Here is a 17,976-nt window from a genome sequence, read left to right as displayed (position 1 = left end):
TGTAATTATGCGGCGCATAAAAAAACGTACGCGTAATTATCTGCGGCGTACGTCGCGCTTAATTGGTGATCCATAAAAAAATTGGTCGATACGTACTTGTACTTTGTGACGGTAACGAAACTAAACTTGTGGCGAATTCATTACCGTGTTGTCTCGACGAGACAAGGGTTGTATAATAAGTCATCGCGAAATGCCCTTGGCGATCTACATAGAGATACTTGACGTTTAGTACTTATGTATATCATGAATAATGCTATTCAATAAAATGTGCATCGATAACACTCTCTAAGCATTTATCTACTTTGAATCAAAAATATTTACGATAATACATTTACATTCTGTTATAAAGCAAGGCTATATTATTATATATTGATATGTAACTAACATATTTTATTATAATTAACAGTATTATGTGTGGTAGATATTTATAATGGAGAAATCAGTTTATATATAGACTTACTAATAATTATTTTAATTACAATTTAATCTATCTAAATTAGTTAAATTATTTAAATTTAATTAATGAACATTAAATGACAATCATATCAAAGGATCTCGTAAATATCTTAGCAATTTAATGAAAATCTGTGTTTCATGTTTTTACTCTCATATATCTGAGCAAGTTATAAAATTTAATGAAATAATTAACGCAAATATGTAATATTTCAAAAATAGATTTGCGTTAAATTATCATTGGATATTGCAACTTGTAAACAGTGCCAAAATTTTTTATAACTAATACGTCATTCTTGTAGTATTCTATCAAAAGGGAGAGAGTGCGTTTGATGTCGTAAGGTTATAAGTTGTAAAAAGAAAAGAATTATAAAACAATGATAAAATAATTCCCCATTGTATCAAAGAACAGCCGTTTATTACAATAAACGATAAAACACAAAAGGTTATACATTTATATTTAATATAGATGTTTCTAAGAGACAGACAAGCTAACAGAAGTGTACATGACATGATAATAATAATAATAATTATTATTACAAGTCTCTTGACATGTTTATATTCACCATCATAAATAACAATGGCATACTGCAGGAATATTAATAATTCGATATCGCGTGCATTTCTAATCATCCTATGATCAAATGGCCTCTACTGACTGATGGTCGTGAACTAACAATTGCAAGAAGACTATCGGGCTATCGGGATCAGTAGAAAGTTTCATAATCTTCAAACAAATTATTGTTTGTAACATGATGAAGAAAATTATTGTAACTGTTAACCTAATGATTATAATTCTTATTTTGACAAGATCTATTCAAAAAAGTGTATGTTGTGATTATTAATTTTTGGAGGAGAGGGTAAAAAAATGGAGTACTCTTGTTAACAAAACTGCGAGAATTATCAATAACACAGGCAACAAAATTTTTTAAAATATTTTTAAATTATTTGAAAAGCATTTTTAGAAATAATGGGTTAGTTTCCTTTATTTCATAAAAAAAAATACATTTATTTTGATGAAAGAATAATGTTTATTGTTTGGAAAATGTTTGTTTAAAAGAGACTTAACTCATTATTTTCAACGTTTTTAAAAAATAATTTTCAAATGTTTTAAAAATATTTTCGAAAACTGCTGCTTGAAAAGAAACTAAAAAGTCCATTCGAATTACCCGCCGTTAAAGTATCGTTCATTATCAATTTTTATCAAGTTACGTAATGTGTTTTCATGCTACATCATTGATGAGACGTCGCTGCAGTCGCGTTTACTGCCATCAGTAGTGTTTTTCTACAACGTAAGTTTCTCCTTTTCTTCCCGAAAAATTTATTTCTTGACGTCATAATCGTCTTTCGCTTAATCACTCAGAGACAAGCAGCTTAAGCAGCTTGATTGCGTGTCTCGAAAAGAATTTTTATTAGTGTGTCATATTTAAATTGCCCAATACGAAACTTAAGATTTATTTCTTTGGTTACAAAATAACACATTTCATTTGCAGATGCTAATAATTCATCGTTTTTTCACAATACAACGAGCATTCAAAATGAATGTTTTTTTAATATCCACGAAATTATCTACCAACACAGCAGGTAATATTTTCGCTTATTAAATTCTTTAAATACCACTCTAAACAAATTTATTAAAATTATTCTATTAAAACTATTATCATACGTAGATAAAGAGGTACACATTTAATAATATTTGACGCTGCAATCGTTCAATCTGACTGTTAAGTTAGATGTCTTTTAAATTTGGATTTATATTATTTTAAGATCATAGGAAAAAATAATTTGTATAGAAGTCATGAATAAAAATATTTGAGCTATTCATTAAAAATTGTTTATTTAATTCTATATACATCACATAAAATATTTCAGCATGTTTGTTTAAACCTTAAATTAATTTTTATTACTTTTAAATGATTGTGAATGTTTGGTGTTTTATCAGTGCTTTTGATAATCGACGTTTTAAGACACGCGACTTTAAACTATCTTACGAACTGGTTTAGTCACATGTGCTCACATTAATATATTTTACGATGTAAATTTAGGAGTAAGATGTTATTCAAAAATTGGTTTCGTTGGATTGGGCAACATGGGCGGTCATATGGCAAAAAACTTGCTGAAGAAGGTAATCGAAGGTTATATTTGATTACCGTCCTGCTCAGTTAAACGAGTTTCATCAATAATTATTTTTTGCATTGTGTCACACAGGGCTATAAACTCACTGTATATGACATAAATAAATTAGCGGTGACAAATTTGGTGGAGGCGGGCGCAGATTGTGCGTCAAGTGCGGCTGAAATGTCAAAGGAAGCTGAAGTTGTCATCTCAATGTTACCTTCGAATCAGCACGTCCTTGATATTTACACTGGCGATAACGGTATACTTAGGTAAAATGTCAATTTTTAAGTTTAGCATTTTTTAAACTTCATTAAACTTGTTAACTCCAAATTATAAATTGCAAGTTGCAATTACTCATCAGTTTATTTAACATTATTTATTATTAATTTATTTTCAGTGCAGCGAAAAAGAATGCTTTGCTGATCGACAGTAGTACTGTGGATCCATCGGTGTCTCAGTTGATCGCATCACGGACTCAGGAACGTAGTTTGAGATTCATCGACAGTCCCGTTTCAGGAGGTTTGTTGCAATATTTGTTGAAATGAGTATGTGTGTTGTCCACGTACTTTAACAAATGAAAGTTGTAAATTGTAAATTTTATAAATGTAAATGTTGCTCGAATATGCAGTAGCTTTGATAATTGAATAAAATGAAAAATATTATTATAAATTAAATTGATAGGTGTGAATGCCGCTAGGGATGGCACTTTGACGTTCATGGTAGGCGGTTCGGAGATGAATTTTAACGATGCAAAATCCATCCTCGAAACTATGGGTTCTAGAATAGTGCACTGCGGTGACGTAGGCATGGGACAGGCGGCTAAGCTGTGCAACAATATGTTATTAGCTATCAGTATGATTGGTACTGCCGAGGCATTTAACCTTGGTCAAAAGTGAGAGACAAGCGGTGGGAGTGTCAGTATTATCGCCGTTTATATTCGGTAACTGAATACGTTTTATATTGTAGACTGGGCTTAGATGCAAAGGTATTGGCGGACATTGTAAATTCTAGCTCAGGCCGATGCTGGTCTTCCGATCTCTACAATCCTGTACCAGGAATTCTGCCTAATGTGCCCAGTTCGAAAAATTATGAGGTAATCGAGTGAGGCAGGCTTCTGTGTGTTTTGATGTTCTCTTTATATTTCGTAGATTCGCCGAAGCAGATTCCCGATCGGAGAAATTCGAACGACCGGGGGGGAGAGATAAACGCGCTGCGAAATTATAGCGTTGCAAATTCTCGATTACGAATCTGATAGTGTGTACAATTTATTTGAAAGCGAATAATTTTATGCAGACGGGATGTAATTGCCTTATCGTATTTATTCGAATATTATTATCTTTAATTGATTTTATTCGTGCATTTAATGAATTATTATGAAGCAAATGATAAATTTATGCATTTAGGGCGGTTTTGGCACAACGCTGATGGCCAAAGACCTAGGACTGGCGCAGTCCGCTGCGACCAGAACGCAAGCGCCAATACCTCTCGGTTCACTGGCACATCAGATTTATAGAGCAGTTATCGCTCATGGATTCTCGAACAAGGATTTCAGCGTGATCTATCAATTCCTTAAAGGTACAAATTGAAAAGACTGGAAATTTTTATTAACCTTTATTAATGTATACATTGTTTCTCAATATAAACTAATTTTATACTTGGTATTGTTTATAAGTTCATGTGTTTTTTGTTTCTTATTCAATATTTTGATTTCGTGTGCTTATAAATCTACATCACTCGTATGTACGTGTTCTACAATTCTCAAGGAACATATCGCATCAGAAATATGTTGTTGTTATTAATAGTAGTCTATTGCTTTCTGCTTAAACATAATAAGAATTTAATAAATTAAATTAATATTGAGATTATGTCACACACACACACACACACACACACACACACACACACACACACACACACACACACACACACACACAAACACGCGCGCGCGCACGCGCACGCGCACGCACGCACGCACGCACGCACGCACGCACGCACACGCACACACACACACACACACACACACACACACACACACACACACACACACACACACACATTAATAACTCATAATAATGAATTGAAGATGCTTTATAGATAATAATTAAAAATCGATGAATTTTTAAATTGTATACATACAAATAATATCATACAAATACATACAAATAATATCTATTGAATTTTGAGAGTTTAGACACGATGAAAAAAAAATTAGATAATACACATAAAAATTAAATTTAAAAATTTAGATATTATATAGATAAAAATATTCCATTCAAAATCGAAAAAGGCCAAGGCCAATACGGTCGTAACATGATAGTGCAAAAATAATGTTTCTTGTTTAATTTTACATATAATTTCAAATTGTAGAAATTATATGTAGAAATTATATGTAAAATCACACAAAAAACATTATTTTAGCATTATTCAGCACTAAAGTCTAGCTATGACCGTATATACTTTTTCGAGTTTAATTAGATTATATACAATTGTATTATATACAAATCGCGATCTAGTTTTAATAATAAAAATATTCTATTATATATTATATATTATAATGTGTGTATGTGCGTATGACATTATTTTAATTCTTATTATTATTTAATTGGAATTATTATTACGTCACAGTATAAATTAAATAGTAAGTAAAATAATTTGTTATTACTAGCAAAAGCATTCTTTATGCACACCTAATTTTCTGCATTGTTATAAATTTTCATTATATGGAAAATGCATAATAATTTTGAATTAAAATAGTCAAATTTTGATTGTCTGTTGATTTTGATGCGTTCCTTAAGCTACAGAGGGCACCAGTTGATAGACAGTCACTAAATGATTTTTATCTATGGCTCTACCTGGCCTTTTTTTCATAATAAAAAAAAATAAAATAAATGATTTCTATTTTTATAAAAATTTTTATCTTGATCCATTTAGATTTACATTTTTTCACACAAATCTCAGTACATTGTGGGCACATTTATACACACGTATTTATACACATTTGTTTCTGTGTGATAATTTTATAATTATTTGAGAAAAATTGGGAAAGTACGTAATCTAATTTGAGAAGAAGAATAATAAAAACAAAAATGAAAAACCCATGTGCGTTTGATGAAGCAAGAAAGCTCATTTTTTGGTTATATTTTTTAAAGAATAATAAATACTCTTCGTAAATTGTTAGCACTGTGTGATTAATTTTGATAGAATTTAAATAACATTTAATGTCTTTTTTAATTTTTTTTAGAAATAATAAAAAAACCTATATAACAAAAATCTTTGCAACAACATTAATTTTTAGTTACTTTTAATAAATTATATGGGCTGCATTTTCTTTGGCGCTCACAGTGCTTTATATGCATCATTGTTTGTCATTATTTAATATTTTATTAAATTTCAATAAGAAGGATGATGTTTAAAGCGCTGTAATCGCCGAAACAAATGCAGCGGTATAGTTATTTATATGCTGATATATTAGTAACCTGTATTATCAACGTTCTGATGAATGTTATACAATTATACATCGTTATATATTTTTAAGTTTCATAAAATAACATTGATAATATTGTTTAGTACTAAATAATTGTATCATATATAGAATTTTGTCACATTAATGATAACAGTGAAGGCAAATAAATTTATAAAATAGTAATATTTTAACGTTGCTAATGTTGACTAACGTAGTACTTGAATCTGCTCAATTTCATTACACTTATCTCAATATTATTTCTTTTATATAACAAAACAATTGTAAGGAATAGCATTAACTAAAATATAATTTGTTAAAAATTGAATTTATAATTATTAAATCTGATATAACTGATGCATGTAAGCATTATTGTTGCGTTAATACTATTATTAGTATCTTTTTGGAATGTTAGCTTTTACAATAAGCACGTAAACGAACGTTTTATTTTATTCGTACTAATAGATATTGAGAAAAAAAATTCATCTTCTGAAAAATTTCTCTTCGGTACATCATGATTCTTTAGAAACGCATTTTTCGTGCGAATGTCATTAAAGTTGATACCCGTGTAACTAGATTTTGTTTCTTTCTACGATACAATTTTTTTTCTACGATAAAATTTTATACAATACACAAAAAAAAGTAGAAATTTTTGATCATTACAAAATTTTCGCAATTTTCTGTGCATCTGTCAGAGTTACAAAAGTGCCGGTAGCGACCTAGCCGGCCCTGAGTCGCGCTCGCGTTCCACCAATCGGGCGCGTCCAGGCTGTACCACGTGACACAAACGTTCGCAGTGCTCGGCACGGACGCAGTCGCTACCAGTCGCTACGTTGACTAGCGCAGTGCGCGTCCCACCATCGCTGTCATTTGACGGCTCTTTTTTGCGATTAGGCGAGGACGAGAGGGCAGTGCGGTTCGGTGCGACTGGCGGCTGTGCGGCGTGAGTTCGAGGATTTTCCCGCTGTCGTTTCTCGTCGTGTTTCGCGCGAGTCAGGAAAGGATAGCGAGAGACGAAGAGAGAGAGAGAGAGAGAGAAAGAAAGGACGAAAGGTGGGGACGCTGAGAACGGAACGCGAAGGAGCGCGTTACGAGTTACGAGCCCGACGCCGTCGAGTCGCCAGTCGTGGAAAAATATACGGTCGAGTCTGTCGTCGGTGGCAATCGGTTTTTCCCGCCGGATTTTCGCGAGCGAACTGGCGCCAGCAGCAGCCGTCCGAGGCAGTCGTTCAGCAACGACGGCGGTGGCTCGGATGTGTCGCTAGTGTGTATATATACGTCACGCACGTGCAATACCGAGGTCTCTCTCTCTCTCTCTCTCTCTTTTTCTCTTTCTTTCTCTTTCTTGTTGTGTGCATATATACGAGCGTGGTGCGTGCGTCGTGTGCCGTGCGTGGTGCGTGAATGCGTGCGGGCGTGCTCTCGGTCGGTGTCTCGAAAACCGAGGAGCGGAGAAAAGCCTTGGCGAGATACCCGTGTGCGTGTACCCGTGCTGATCATCGGCAGCCCGTGAGTGGTGCGCGTTAGTGGTGGTGAACGCGGAGGAGAGAAAAGGACGAGTAGCCGAGAAGGAAGAGGAGATAAAGATGAGCAAGACGTGCGCCCGCTGCGAGAAGACGGTCTACCCGATCGAGGAGCTCAAGTGCCTGGACAAGGTACGTAAGGAGCGGCTCCGATCATCTTGTTTCAGGGAGGAATCGGCGACGACGACGACGACGACGACGATGACGACGAGTCCCGACGAGAGGCGTATATTCCGGTGAAGCTCAAACCCTTTTCGAAACTCTGATCTTCGAAAGGAGTGCCGAGATGAAGCGAGAGAGATGTACCGTTCCCGTTCGGCCTCATTGAGTAGGGCTCGGCCCATTGGCGGCCTTCGCGCCGTGTTGATCGACGGCCTTCCTCGTCGTCGTGCGTGCGTGCGTGCGTGCGTGCGAGCGCGATGCACGCGTGTTAAATATCGTGGAACGCTCCGCATGCACTCGCCGAAGGGAGTCGTCTACTTGTTGCGTCTCGATATATGACGCCGGCGCGACGCGGTGACCGCAAAGTTTCGTCCGCTCAGTTTTGATTCAATTTAAAACATCGAACGAATGAATCTACTTATGAGCACAGCGCATATATATATATGCATAACACATGTATATACACATATATGCGTAATTCTGACAAAAATTGGAAGAACCTGAGAAATCCACTTGTTGCTCGCCGCGCCGTTCTCGCGACGCGAACAAAGTGCGCTTGATGCGTAGACTGTGAGATAGTCCCCTACTATGTGTAAAACAAAGATGCGAGGATGTTTTAACAGGATTGGGTAGTACTAGTTAAAAAGTTGAATAACACAATTAAGAAGTTGATAACTTTTAACTTAGTTTAGTTCATTTTAAATGATTTAATTTTTAACTAATTTAATTATTTTGGAAACGTTGAAAGTTTAATTTATTAACTTTTCTCCAAGTTAAAAATTTATGTGAAAGGGAAACATAACAGAAAAATACATTTGCATACAAGATATAACAATGTTTCTTTGTTATTTCATAGAAACTTAATTTACAAATAAAATATTGAGTTTGATGATCTATATAATTGTTTTAATAGTCGAACTTTAAAAACTTATAAACTAATGTAATATAAATAACGTAAAATTAACTTTTAATTTAACTTAAATTGATCTTAACATTTTAACTGGTTAATTATTTGTTCATGTAACTTTTAATGTAATTGAGTTTTACAAGCTATTAACTTCAACTTAATTTAGTTAAAATATATCAACTTACCCAACTCTGCATTTTAGATTTGTACATTGTAATAAACTCGATCAGCTGTACTAATAAGCTGAAAAAGATTTTATGTTCAAGTAAATATATTTATTTTAATATCATGTCCTTGATTTAAAGCTCGTTTCAAGATGACCTATAATCGGTGAATTCGAGACATGTCATAGTTTTTAATAACTCGACTGTGTCAAAGAAAGAATTGAATATTTTATACATAATTTTAAATTATATTGCGTCTCGTATAATAATACAACAATCATTTCTTATTTATAATTATATTTATGATTTGATATATAAAATTATAAATAGAATGCTGTCTTGAATTTGTCGCAAATTGTCATTATAGATCGTTTAAATTGAGCATAAAAAATATTTCCTAAGTTTAAAGAGAAATTATTTTATACTAGCTAATATTTATTTAAATGAAGAAAATAATGTTAAAACAATTATATTTACTTGAACATAAAAAACTTTTTCCAGTATACGCAAAAGCTGTTAGACCGTTGCAAAGATATAAATTCATGTTTATTTTTAATTTAAATTTTAAATAAGATAAATCTTAAATACTAGCACATCAAACGGTTACGAAATATTGGTCAAATTTTTACCAAAATTTTATATCATACGAATTTTATATAAAAAAAATGTATACAACAAATATGGATATGAAATTGATAAGTCGTGCATGTTTTGATTTTTAGACGCGATAAATAGAGACAGAAGGTCTCTGTCGATTTTATTGCTTTCAGTTGTCTTGAAGAATAGAACTCTCAAAGTGTCTAGACTAGATGATTCTGTATTCCCAATGTTTACCTGACTTATTGATCTGGTCCGTAGAATATCTCAGGATAAATGCCAGTAATAGATTAGAATGGATAAAGTTTGGCATTCGCTTTTAATTTCTTTAAATTTTATTTCCATCAATGTGGATTAATTTTAATTTAACTTACTTTTTATTTTTTTCTGATACTAGGAACTAGAAAAAGATAAAGAGTAAGTTAAATTATGATCCAAGTTATTGGTGGAAATGAGCATTAAAGTTGACTCGACATTTAATAACGTTTATCCAAGAATAAGTCTCTGCTTACATGAGCTGGATAAATGCGTTTCAAAATCGCATTTGTATTAAATGTTTTTTTTTTTAAATACACGATAAATGTGGTAACGCGTGTTATTTGCTCACTGACAATGAGAGAAAAAAGTTACTTGATTTAAATAAATCTACTACTATTAGTGCTATTCAAGTAACTATTTTATATCAATCAGTAATATTCAAACAATATTCGCTTGTTTGATGTAAGTTATTCGAATAATACTAACAACATATTTATTTGAGTTCAGTAATCCTTTCTTATCGGTGCGAGGATTCTCTTTTCCGATTGTAGGATGTGTAAGTCTCGCTTATGGTACGGCATAGAACGGGTACGCAGCATTTTTCGAGATATGCAGAAACGGAGTGGGAGTATACGGCAGGATGTACCGTTCGCAAACCGATTGCAATGGTTCAACTGTACATTATAACTGGTATCTATAAATGTAGATTGCGGAAGGCCTAACATACGGTTGCACAGTTTTATTCCTCAGTATATTCCACGTATGAAAAAGTCAATTATAAATGCGATAATTTCAAAAGGAATATAATAACAAGAGAGGATATAAGAAATGGTAAAAAGATTGGAAAGAAAATTTAAAGGCACGTTCACCGTGCGCTTATTTTAATTATATATATATTTATTTTATTTATATATTTTTCGCTGTGCATTCTCGATAGAGATATATTTTCCAAGCGTTTTTTAAAAGCAGTTACAATATGTGCGGCACAACAGTTTTACGGGAATATCGGTTGGAATTTTACTTACGTATTATCTACGTAACTACGTGTAATTACGTGCAACGGTATTCCATTATATATATCTACTTACTATAACGAGTGATATGTACAATACATGCAAAGTACGTTGGTTAAAAGCAATTTTTAGGCAACGAGATGATATTCGTTCTTAGTTTCGCTCGTTTCTACGAATTCTTTCGGCTCTATTCAAAACAAATATCGTTAAAATTTATTTCGCTTTAACCGACGCGCGCCGTTCAAGCGGAATCCAGCAAATACTCTCTTGCTTCAGTCTCCATACGTGTGTGAAAGTGAGTGTGTACCAACTTCCGCTTTCGAGGATAAGCCTTGAAATGCCGGATTTATGACTCGCGTTTTGCTCAAAATTGTAAATGGAGCGAGTTCTGCGCGGATCCTGCGCGAGTGTTGTTTTTATCGCGAAAGACCGTGACGCGCAACTCCCATTTACTTCCATTCGCCGTGCTAATTTATCCGATTTTATTCGCGCGAGCGAGAGACCGGGAGTCTGGAATTGGTCGGCCAATTATAAATTTTATTTCTATCTCGCGCTATTTCGATATTTTATTAACACTTCAAAATATAGGCTCATACGTTTACGCAAAGAAATGCGATATTTAATTTTTCAAGGAGATACGTTCGCAGACTTTACTGCAACCGTAATAGTCTCTTTTATTCGTTAAAAAGATTTAAACGAGAAGTGAAATTGCGCGTTACTTAAGAGTTGAAGAATTAATTAGTTATTTCTATTGTAGAAGCTTAAATCTATATTGCATACATGGAATAAACGCGTCGAAACGTTTCATTTCGAAAGGACGTCGTATAAAAAAAAAGAAATTAATTTCACGACGAGAGGGAAGGAATTATTATTTTACGTACAATTGTAATGCGCCTTTATAGTATCTGGCTTTTTTTTCTCGCGGCCGTTGTCGAGATGTCGAGAAGATTGGCACATATAGCGGACCGAAACTTTTTCTGAGATAGATTACAGGATGTACCGTTCTCGTTTAGTTCCGCTCGCCGAGCCGTCCTCAGTTCCATTTGCCGCGATATTTCTCGTCTCGTTTATCCTTACGTTGAATGACCGATACCGAGCGCGGTCGTCTCTCTGCATACAGAAAAAGAGAGAGAGAGACGAAGAGAGATTCCTCTCTTCAGTCAGTTTCACGCCGAATCTTCCTTTCGTATAAAAGTGCAGGCGACGCGCGTTGCACCCAAGATTCATCTCGTTGCATTAGAAATAAACTTTGAGGCGAAGTGCACGAACTTTGGAATGTTACGTCAATACACAGAGAAAACGATTCCTTTGGACTTAAAAAATTTTATTGCATCCAAACAAAGTTATTTGGAATGATCCAAACAAACCAATATTTGAATCAATAAATACGACTGATAATAGTGTTCTTTTCATCAAATAATAGATGAAACAACTTTCAGTCAAATAGGAGAAATATTAATTCCAATGAAATCTTTTTTCTCTGTGTACGACTTCATTTGGGATAATCTGTTCGCTGTCGCTTTTATCTTCATAATTATTTATCGCGGATTCCTCGTAAAATTAAATGCTTTATCATGTGAATGTACGTTAGAGTTCACTCTGAGAAGGAGTTTGAATAGCAATTAACTTTGCTAGCTTTCTTATCTATTTCCATGTACATCGCCCGGATGTGCTCGCACATATACGACTACGTTATTTATCATTTATTTAATCCCTGAATGAGACGGGGATTTATAATCTTCTACTAAAACTTGAATTTTCCTCTGTAAAAGGAGCGCGGTTTATTCAATGAGCAATTATACTCACAAATTTTCATAATTTTATTCTCTCCGTTTATGTTAGCTACTTATTATGTAAAGGTATACATATGTTAATCTATATACAGGATGTTTTTGTAACTCTCGATCACTTAGAATTTTTTTTTTTTTTTTCAATGATACGGAAAATTATCAAAAAAAGTTTTTTGTTTTGAAGGAGCAAATATGATGATAGGCAGCATTCTCTTCCTTCATGCTTATTATTTTACGGGATTTCGAGATCGCACTTTTAAAAAAATGTTGGTTATCTCTCTAAATAATTAGAGTCACAGGCAACACCCTGTGTATACAGTGCATTTGAAAAGTATCTCATTTGTATAGCTCGGTATTAGTGAGTTAATAAAACTTGCTGGGCGAGTTAACGGGCTTTTTTAATCGCGTGGGCGGCATTCCGCGCCGGAAAACGAGCGTTCAGGCGTTCGAGAGGAGGTAGAGGAAGTCAGGATCCTAAATTTGGATGTGTATCGTGCCGCATGATCGCCACGTTGGTTTTCTAAATCCTCTCGCCGTTGCATGCGTCCATCGCACGCTCCAACCATTTTTGGGTGTCTCTCCCGCAAGGAGAATGAAAAGAGACTTTACGTCGCGACGCAGGGCTCACAAAGATAAAATAGAAAAAATATTTCTGATAAATACTAATGTATTCCGATCTATTCTTTTAGTTAAGTTAAATCTACCAGAAATTACGTTATATCAAACTCTCTAGATCCTGAACAAATTATTTGAATATTTTCTATTTTTAATTTGTTTTCCTTTTAATTTGCGAGAGCAATTAAATGCAAACTTCGCAATTAATGCTTGTCTAAACTATTTTATGGATTGCGTAAAGTAGCGTGTATATTATAAAAATGATTAGTAGATACCTTTCTCGCTTAGAGTACTTGTAAATTGCAGCACGGTTTACGCATTTTTACGTGTAGATCGTTGTTTACGCCCGAGTTTACGCCTGTTTCCATTGCGTGTTTACGATGTCTCGTGATATTGCGGTTGCAACTGCGTCTCTTTCCCGTCTCCTCAAAGAAACAGAGGAGGAAAAGGAGACGAAAGAAATGAGAGAGCGGCGCGACACAAGCAGGAATTGAGACGAGACGGATTAAAATTACACGGTCCAAAGACGGATTAAAGTGCATAAGGGAAAATTAAGAGAAAGGGTTAGGTTAATGAAGAAAAATGTTCGTAGCTAATCGGCTTCTTTCTCCGAATGACGAATTCTTTCACGAAAACTCTCGCGAGTAGTGTCTCATGATTTATTTCTTTTTTTTGTGTTACTTTTTAATAGTCTAATCAAATATAATCCAATCAGTGAATTTTAATCTAATTAACGTCTTTTTAATCTTAAATGAGAAAGCCGTAATTTTAATATCTCGTTAGTTTAGACAGATAGTAATGGATGCTTTTGATTTAGGACGTTTTTTATTTCTCCCATCATACAGATGTAGCAAATTTTTAATATCCATTATATTTTTACAGAAGGTATTTATTATATACATTATTTTCTCTGTTACATTTAGCGTGTTTTTCAAATTATGTAAACAACTATTGTAGTATTGCGAAATATTTATCGATATTTTTGAGAAATACGCTGAGGAAGAAAGTTGTTAACTTGATTAAATTTTTCAATTTGATTTAATTTCTTCATTTAAGTGGCATACATAAATACTTGAACTGAAAAAATTTAATCGATTTGAAAAAATTTAGTTAACAACTTCTTTTTCAGTGTAAGAATGATAAATGATGGTGAGAAAAGATAAAGGCAGTATGAGAGACATCAAATGAGTAAAAATATCGACACTTAAAGATGCTTAAATTCATTTGTATTTTGCATAAACGTTTTTTTGTATAATTTTTATATAGTTTTTTTTACTCGTCTTTTTCACCCCGCGTTTGTGCAACCCGCATTTCCTTATGGCACGCGCGATCTATGTTATGAGGACCAGTAGTTAATTTACGTTCTATTAGTGAAGAGCAGTTATTTGCTGTTTCTCAATCTTTCCCCTCTTATATCTCTTAGCTTAACTGGAGTACGTCTTTTAAATAGTTATTATTATTTTGACCATAGTCTCGTGGGTATTTCACTAGTGCTTTGATGTTCTTTCTCTCATTATAACTTAAAAAAAAAAAAAAAATTCTTTTAAGAGAAAAACAGAAAAATGATTGAAAATTATTAAGCACAAAGATTTTAATTTTTTCCGATATATTTATTTTGCCTATTATAAATCAAGACTTTCTCCTTCTATACTATAATCATATTTAAAAAATCTGAAACTAGAAATATTGGTTCTCTACAGAACACAATCGTATAATTGGAAATTAATATGTAAGTGACACGTAAATGTACTGTGCAGCATCGTAGGCTATAAGATATGTATATTAATGTCTATATCAGCTCTATAAGCAAATTAATTTGTTTGTTCATTTTTAATAACCTTTGGGAATAATTTTTATCCGCGATGAGAACGGTAATATCGTTTACGTCGTTTACGACATGAATATGCGTGCATGCCGCGATCGACCTGCAGCGAATTGCAACGAATTATGAGCTGAGGTCACCCCGTTGCGTGGGCTTCGCGTGCGCGGTCACACAACAGGTGGGAGTCGATCTCAACCTGTTGCTTCTTTGTTAATCGAGAAATTCACCGATTCGAAGAATTCGTAGCAGAACGCCGTGCCATAAAGATAAGAGGTTTATGTATCCTTACGCAGCCGAAACATTACGTGCTTACGTCGACGTATGTTGAAATTGTCGCGGATTTTCTTTGCATCTTTTCCCTTATCGTTGTTTTATTACTCGCGATTAATTATACGGTAGTATCCTCGAAGGTGCATTCTCAAGTATTTGCAAATCCATCATTGTTACGCAAGGCTGTGGAAGTCGTTTAATTTAGTCGTAGCCGCGCTCCTTGCGTTCAATTGACCGCAATCCGATTAAACGACTTCTCACTTTTCTGGACCCGTTGCTTTTCAGTCATTAAGTATTCCTGCTATGCCAACGATGCGGCGCGGCATCCGGTTGTTTCCCACCGTCGATTGCGAAGGCGTGAACGTAGCGATTACATAGGGGGTACGCATGGCATACGCGATTCTTTAAACATGCGGGAAAAACGGAGCTATTCTCAACGTTTAACAGTTATTTCTTTTTTGCGGTCTACCTATAGATAAATCAACTGTAATCTATTTTACCATCACGGTATACACTCTGTCGGGACACTAATAAGCGAAGAACGCGAGACACTTTAGCAGTAGTTTCGTTCCGTTAATATGATAACTTCATGGTAACATAAATTCTAATCAATAGATAAGACATAGACCTTATGAACTTACGTTTAATGGCTCGATAACCTTCTTGATAAATGTTTTCGTATTAGGAGTTATTAATAAATTGGTATAATTTTACAAAAAAGAGCACTAAATCATTACTATTTAAAGAGAATATAAAATGTCAGGATCTGTAATAAAATAAACATTTTATTTTCTAAATAATAATTTAATTTTATGTAAAGCTGTATTAATTTAGACAGGGTATTTCTACTGGGCAACGGATTTTTTTTTTTTTACCGATGCCATGCCGATTGAATATTTAAAATATTTTTATTGGGTTTAATTTCATGATTGCGACCGACGTATTCGACAAAGCGTAATTTGCATCACGCTCGTCATGTAACGTTCAATATCCATCTCGTTAGAAAGGCACGCGAGATTGGTTGTCATTGTTCCACCGATTGGCACTTACTCGACAATTCACAACGTAGCCGAACTTTCACTTTCGGCGATAGTATCAATTTAAACGCCATTCTTCCTCCTCGGCTTTTCGACGAAAATATATTTCCGCGTTGTTAACGTAACACCGTCTTTTTAACGAGCAACAAGCTATCTTTGTAACAAATTTAGCCCAACAACTCATTTGCTTGGCTTGATAGTAATCGCTGTAGAATTGCGGCGTTTAATGTAAAAAAAAGGATAACAGATATCTGTTACGAATAAATTGCTTATGCAATTACATCTATTTTATGTATAATGAATACCGGGTGTTGCTTGACAGGAAACAAATCATTGAGCTCTATCTTATCGCAAGTCATCACCGATAAGAATAGCATTATAGAGCACTCTCTCGAGCACGGCCATTATCGGATTCCTGCGTTTTTATGCGTATCGGGGCATTAAATCGCTTTTCACCTAGGCGCATAATTAAGGTCATATTCTTGCATAGCGCCGCCGCGCGACTACGCAACGTTGAGTATATTCGAGATGTGTATGAGCGGTTTTGCCGCACGCTGACCGCTCTCTTCTTAATCCAGGACACCGTATATATGGCAACTATAAATAAGATATCTCTTGCGAAACAAGAGACTTACACAGGCGAAAAACATTCCGAAATCGGGTGAAAGTGCTCGGTCAAGAAAGCCGCTCCGCAGTGTTACTCCCTATGCAAATTTCTTATCAGGTGCAACAATTTTGTGCATTGTAATTTTGCAAACTAAGTCCATGTGACATTGAACAAAGAGTTTGGTAATAATAGTTATTGAATGTTGAGTGAAGTAATGAAATTTAAATATTAGGTTAACGTAACCAAAAACAATTTTGCTTTGCTAAATATTTAATAAGTATCAAATTTAGTAATATTTATAAAATTTTTTTTTTAAGTAAAATTATAATATTTTGGTTTTATTAACCAAATATTTAATTGACGTTCTTTTATTCAGCATTTAACAGCTATTACCAAACTCTTTCCTTTTTAGGGTATTGGTATGTCCACAGGATAATAGCGTACCAGTGAAATAATTTAATTACTTCTCGTTTATGAAATTTCCTTTTTAGCACGATGGAAAGTGGAATTAACTTGTATGCGTTTCAGTGTAAAGTTTTAGATCTTCGATTTATCTTTGTGTTTCCTTGTTTTCTCTATATGATTAATTTTAATCATAATGCATATCTTTTCTGGACTGTAAAGCTTTATTGCAACATATTAAACATGAGCGGTAAAATATGAGGTCAATTTGTGTAACCACAGGCAGCATGCCTGTCTAACAATACAGTCGTGCTTCTTAGTAGCACGTACAGTATGTATTTTGTCGATCGCACGATACAAATAAAGTACCGTTGCATTCATTACCAGTCGCATTCCGACACTGTCTCGTGAATTGACACCGGTGACCTCGCCGTCTAGAAATCGAAACGTGCCGCGCGCCGAAAAGGAAAAAAAATTCTATCCAATGTTTTATTTAATACGGCCGTCCGCTGATATTTTACGGAATTAAGAGCGAAAGTCTCACCGTTCGGTAAAACATCCTCGCGACGCTTCGACCTCGCAATGCGTGACTGAAATCGCGTTTTATTTGGCGATTTATTTTTTCATTCTTTCGGCTAAAGTAAACGCTGATGATATCGACTACTGCGTAATTATTGGCCAGTTGAGATTAAAAAACAATAAAAACAGCTACTTTTATGCTTATAATATTTGGTTGGAAAAGGAAGCATAATTTCTCTAAGACATTTTTTTTTTCTTT

At 34.2% G+C, this 17,976-nt stretch overlaps 1 protein-coding gene across 2 annotated transcripts in view; it reads left to right on the top strand.

Moving 5' to 3' along the window:
• Positions 1–1,630: 1,630 nt before the first annotated feature.
• LOC105199897 (LIM and SH3 domain protein Lasp) overlaps positions 1,631–17,976 on the top strand; it is a 36,817-nt gene continuing 20,471 nt past the window's right edge. Inside the window, exons 1-8 of one of the 2 annotated variants that reach the window (XM_011167205.3) lie at positions 1,631–1,745; positions 1,947–2,037; positions 2,499–2,578; positions 2,662–2,840; positions 2,969–3,090; positions 3,253–3,463; positions 3,538–3,664; positions 3,975–4,146. In XM_011167205.3, coding sequence (XP_011165507.3) covers positions 1,947–2,037; positions 2,499–2,578; positions 2,662–2,840; positions 2,969–3,090; positions 3,253–3,463; positions 3,538–3,664; positions 3,975–4,146 — 982 coding nt within the window. In that variant the 5' untranslated portion in view covers positions 1,631–1,745. Of the gene's footprint in view, positions 1,746–1,946; positions 2,038–2,498; positions 2,579–2,661; positions 2,841–2,968; positions 3,091–3,252; positions 3,464–3,537; positions 3,665–3,974; positions 4,147–6,902; positions 7,687–17,976 lie in introns of those variants that run through there. The other variant, XM_011167208.3, reaches the window with a different exon arrangement.

The sequence above is a fragment of the Solenopsis invicta genome, chromosome 7, assembly GCF_016802725.1.
Source record: "Solenopsis invicta isolate M01_SB chromosome 7, UNIL_Sinv_3.0, whole genome shotgun sequence".
NCBI lineage: Eukaryota > Metazoa > Arthropoda > Insecta > Hymenoptera > Formicidae > Solenopsis > Solenopsis invicta.
This window is presented reverse-complemented; position numbering and strand designations above follow the sequence as displayed.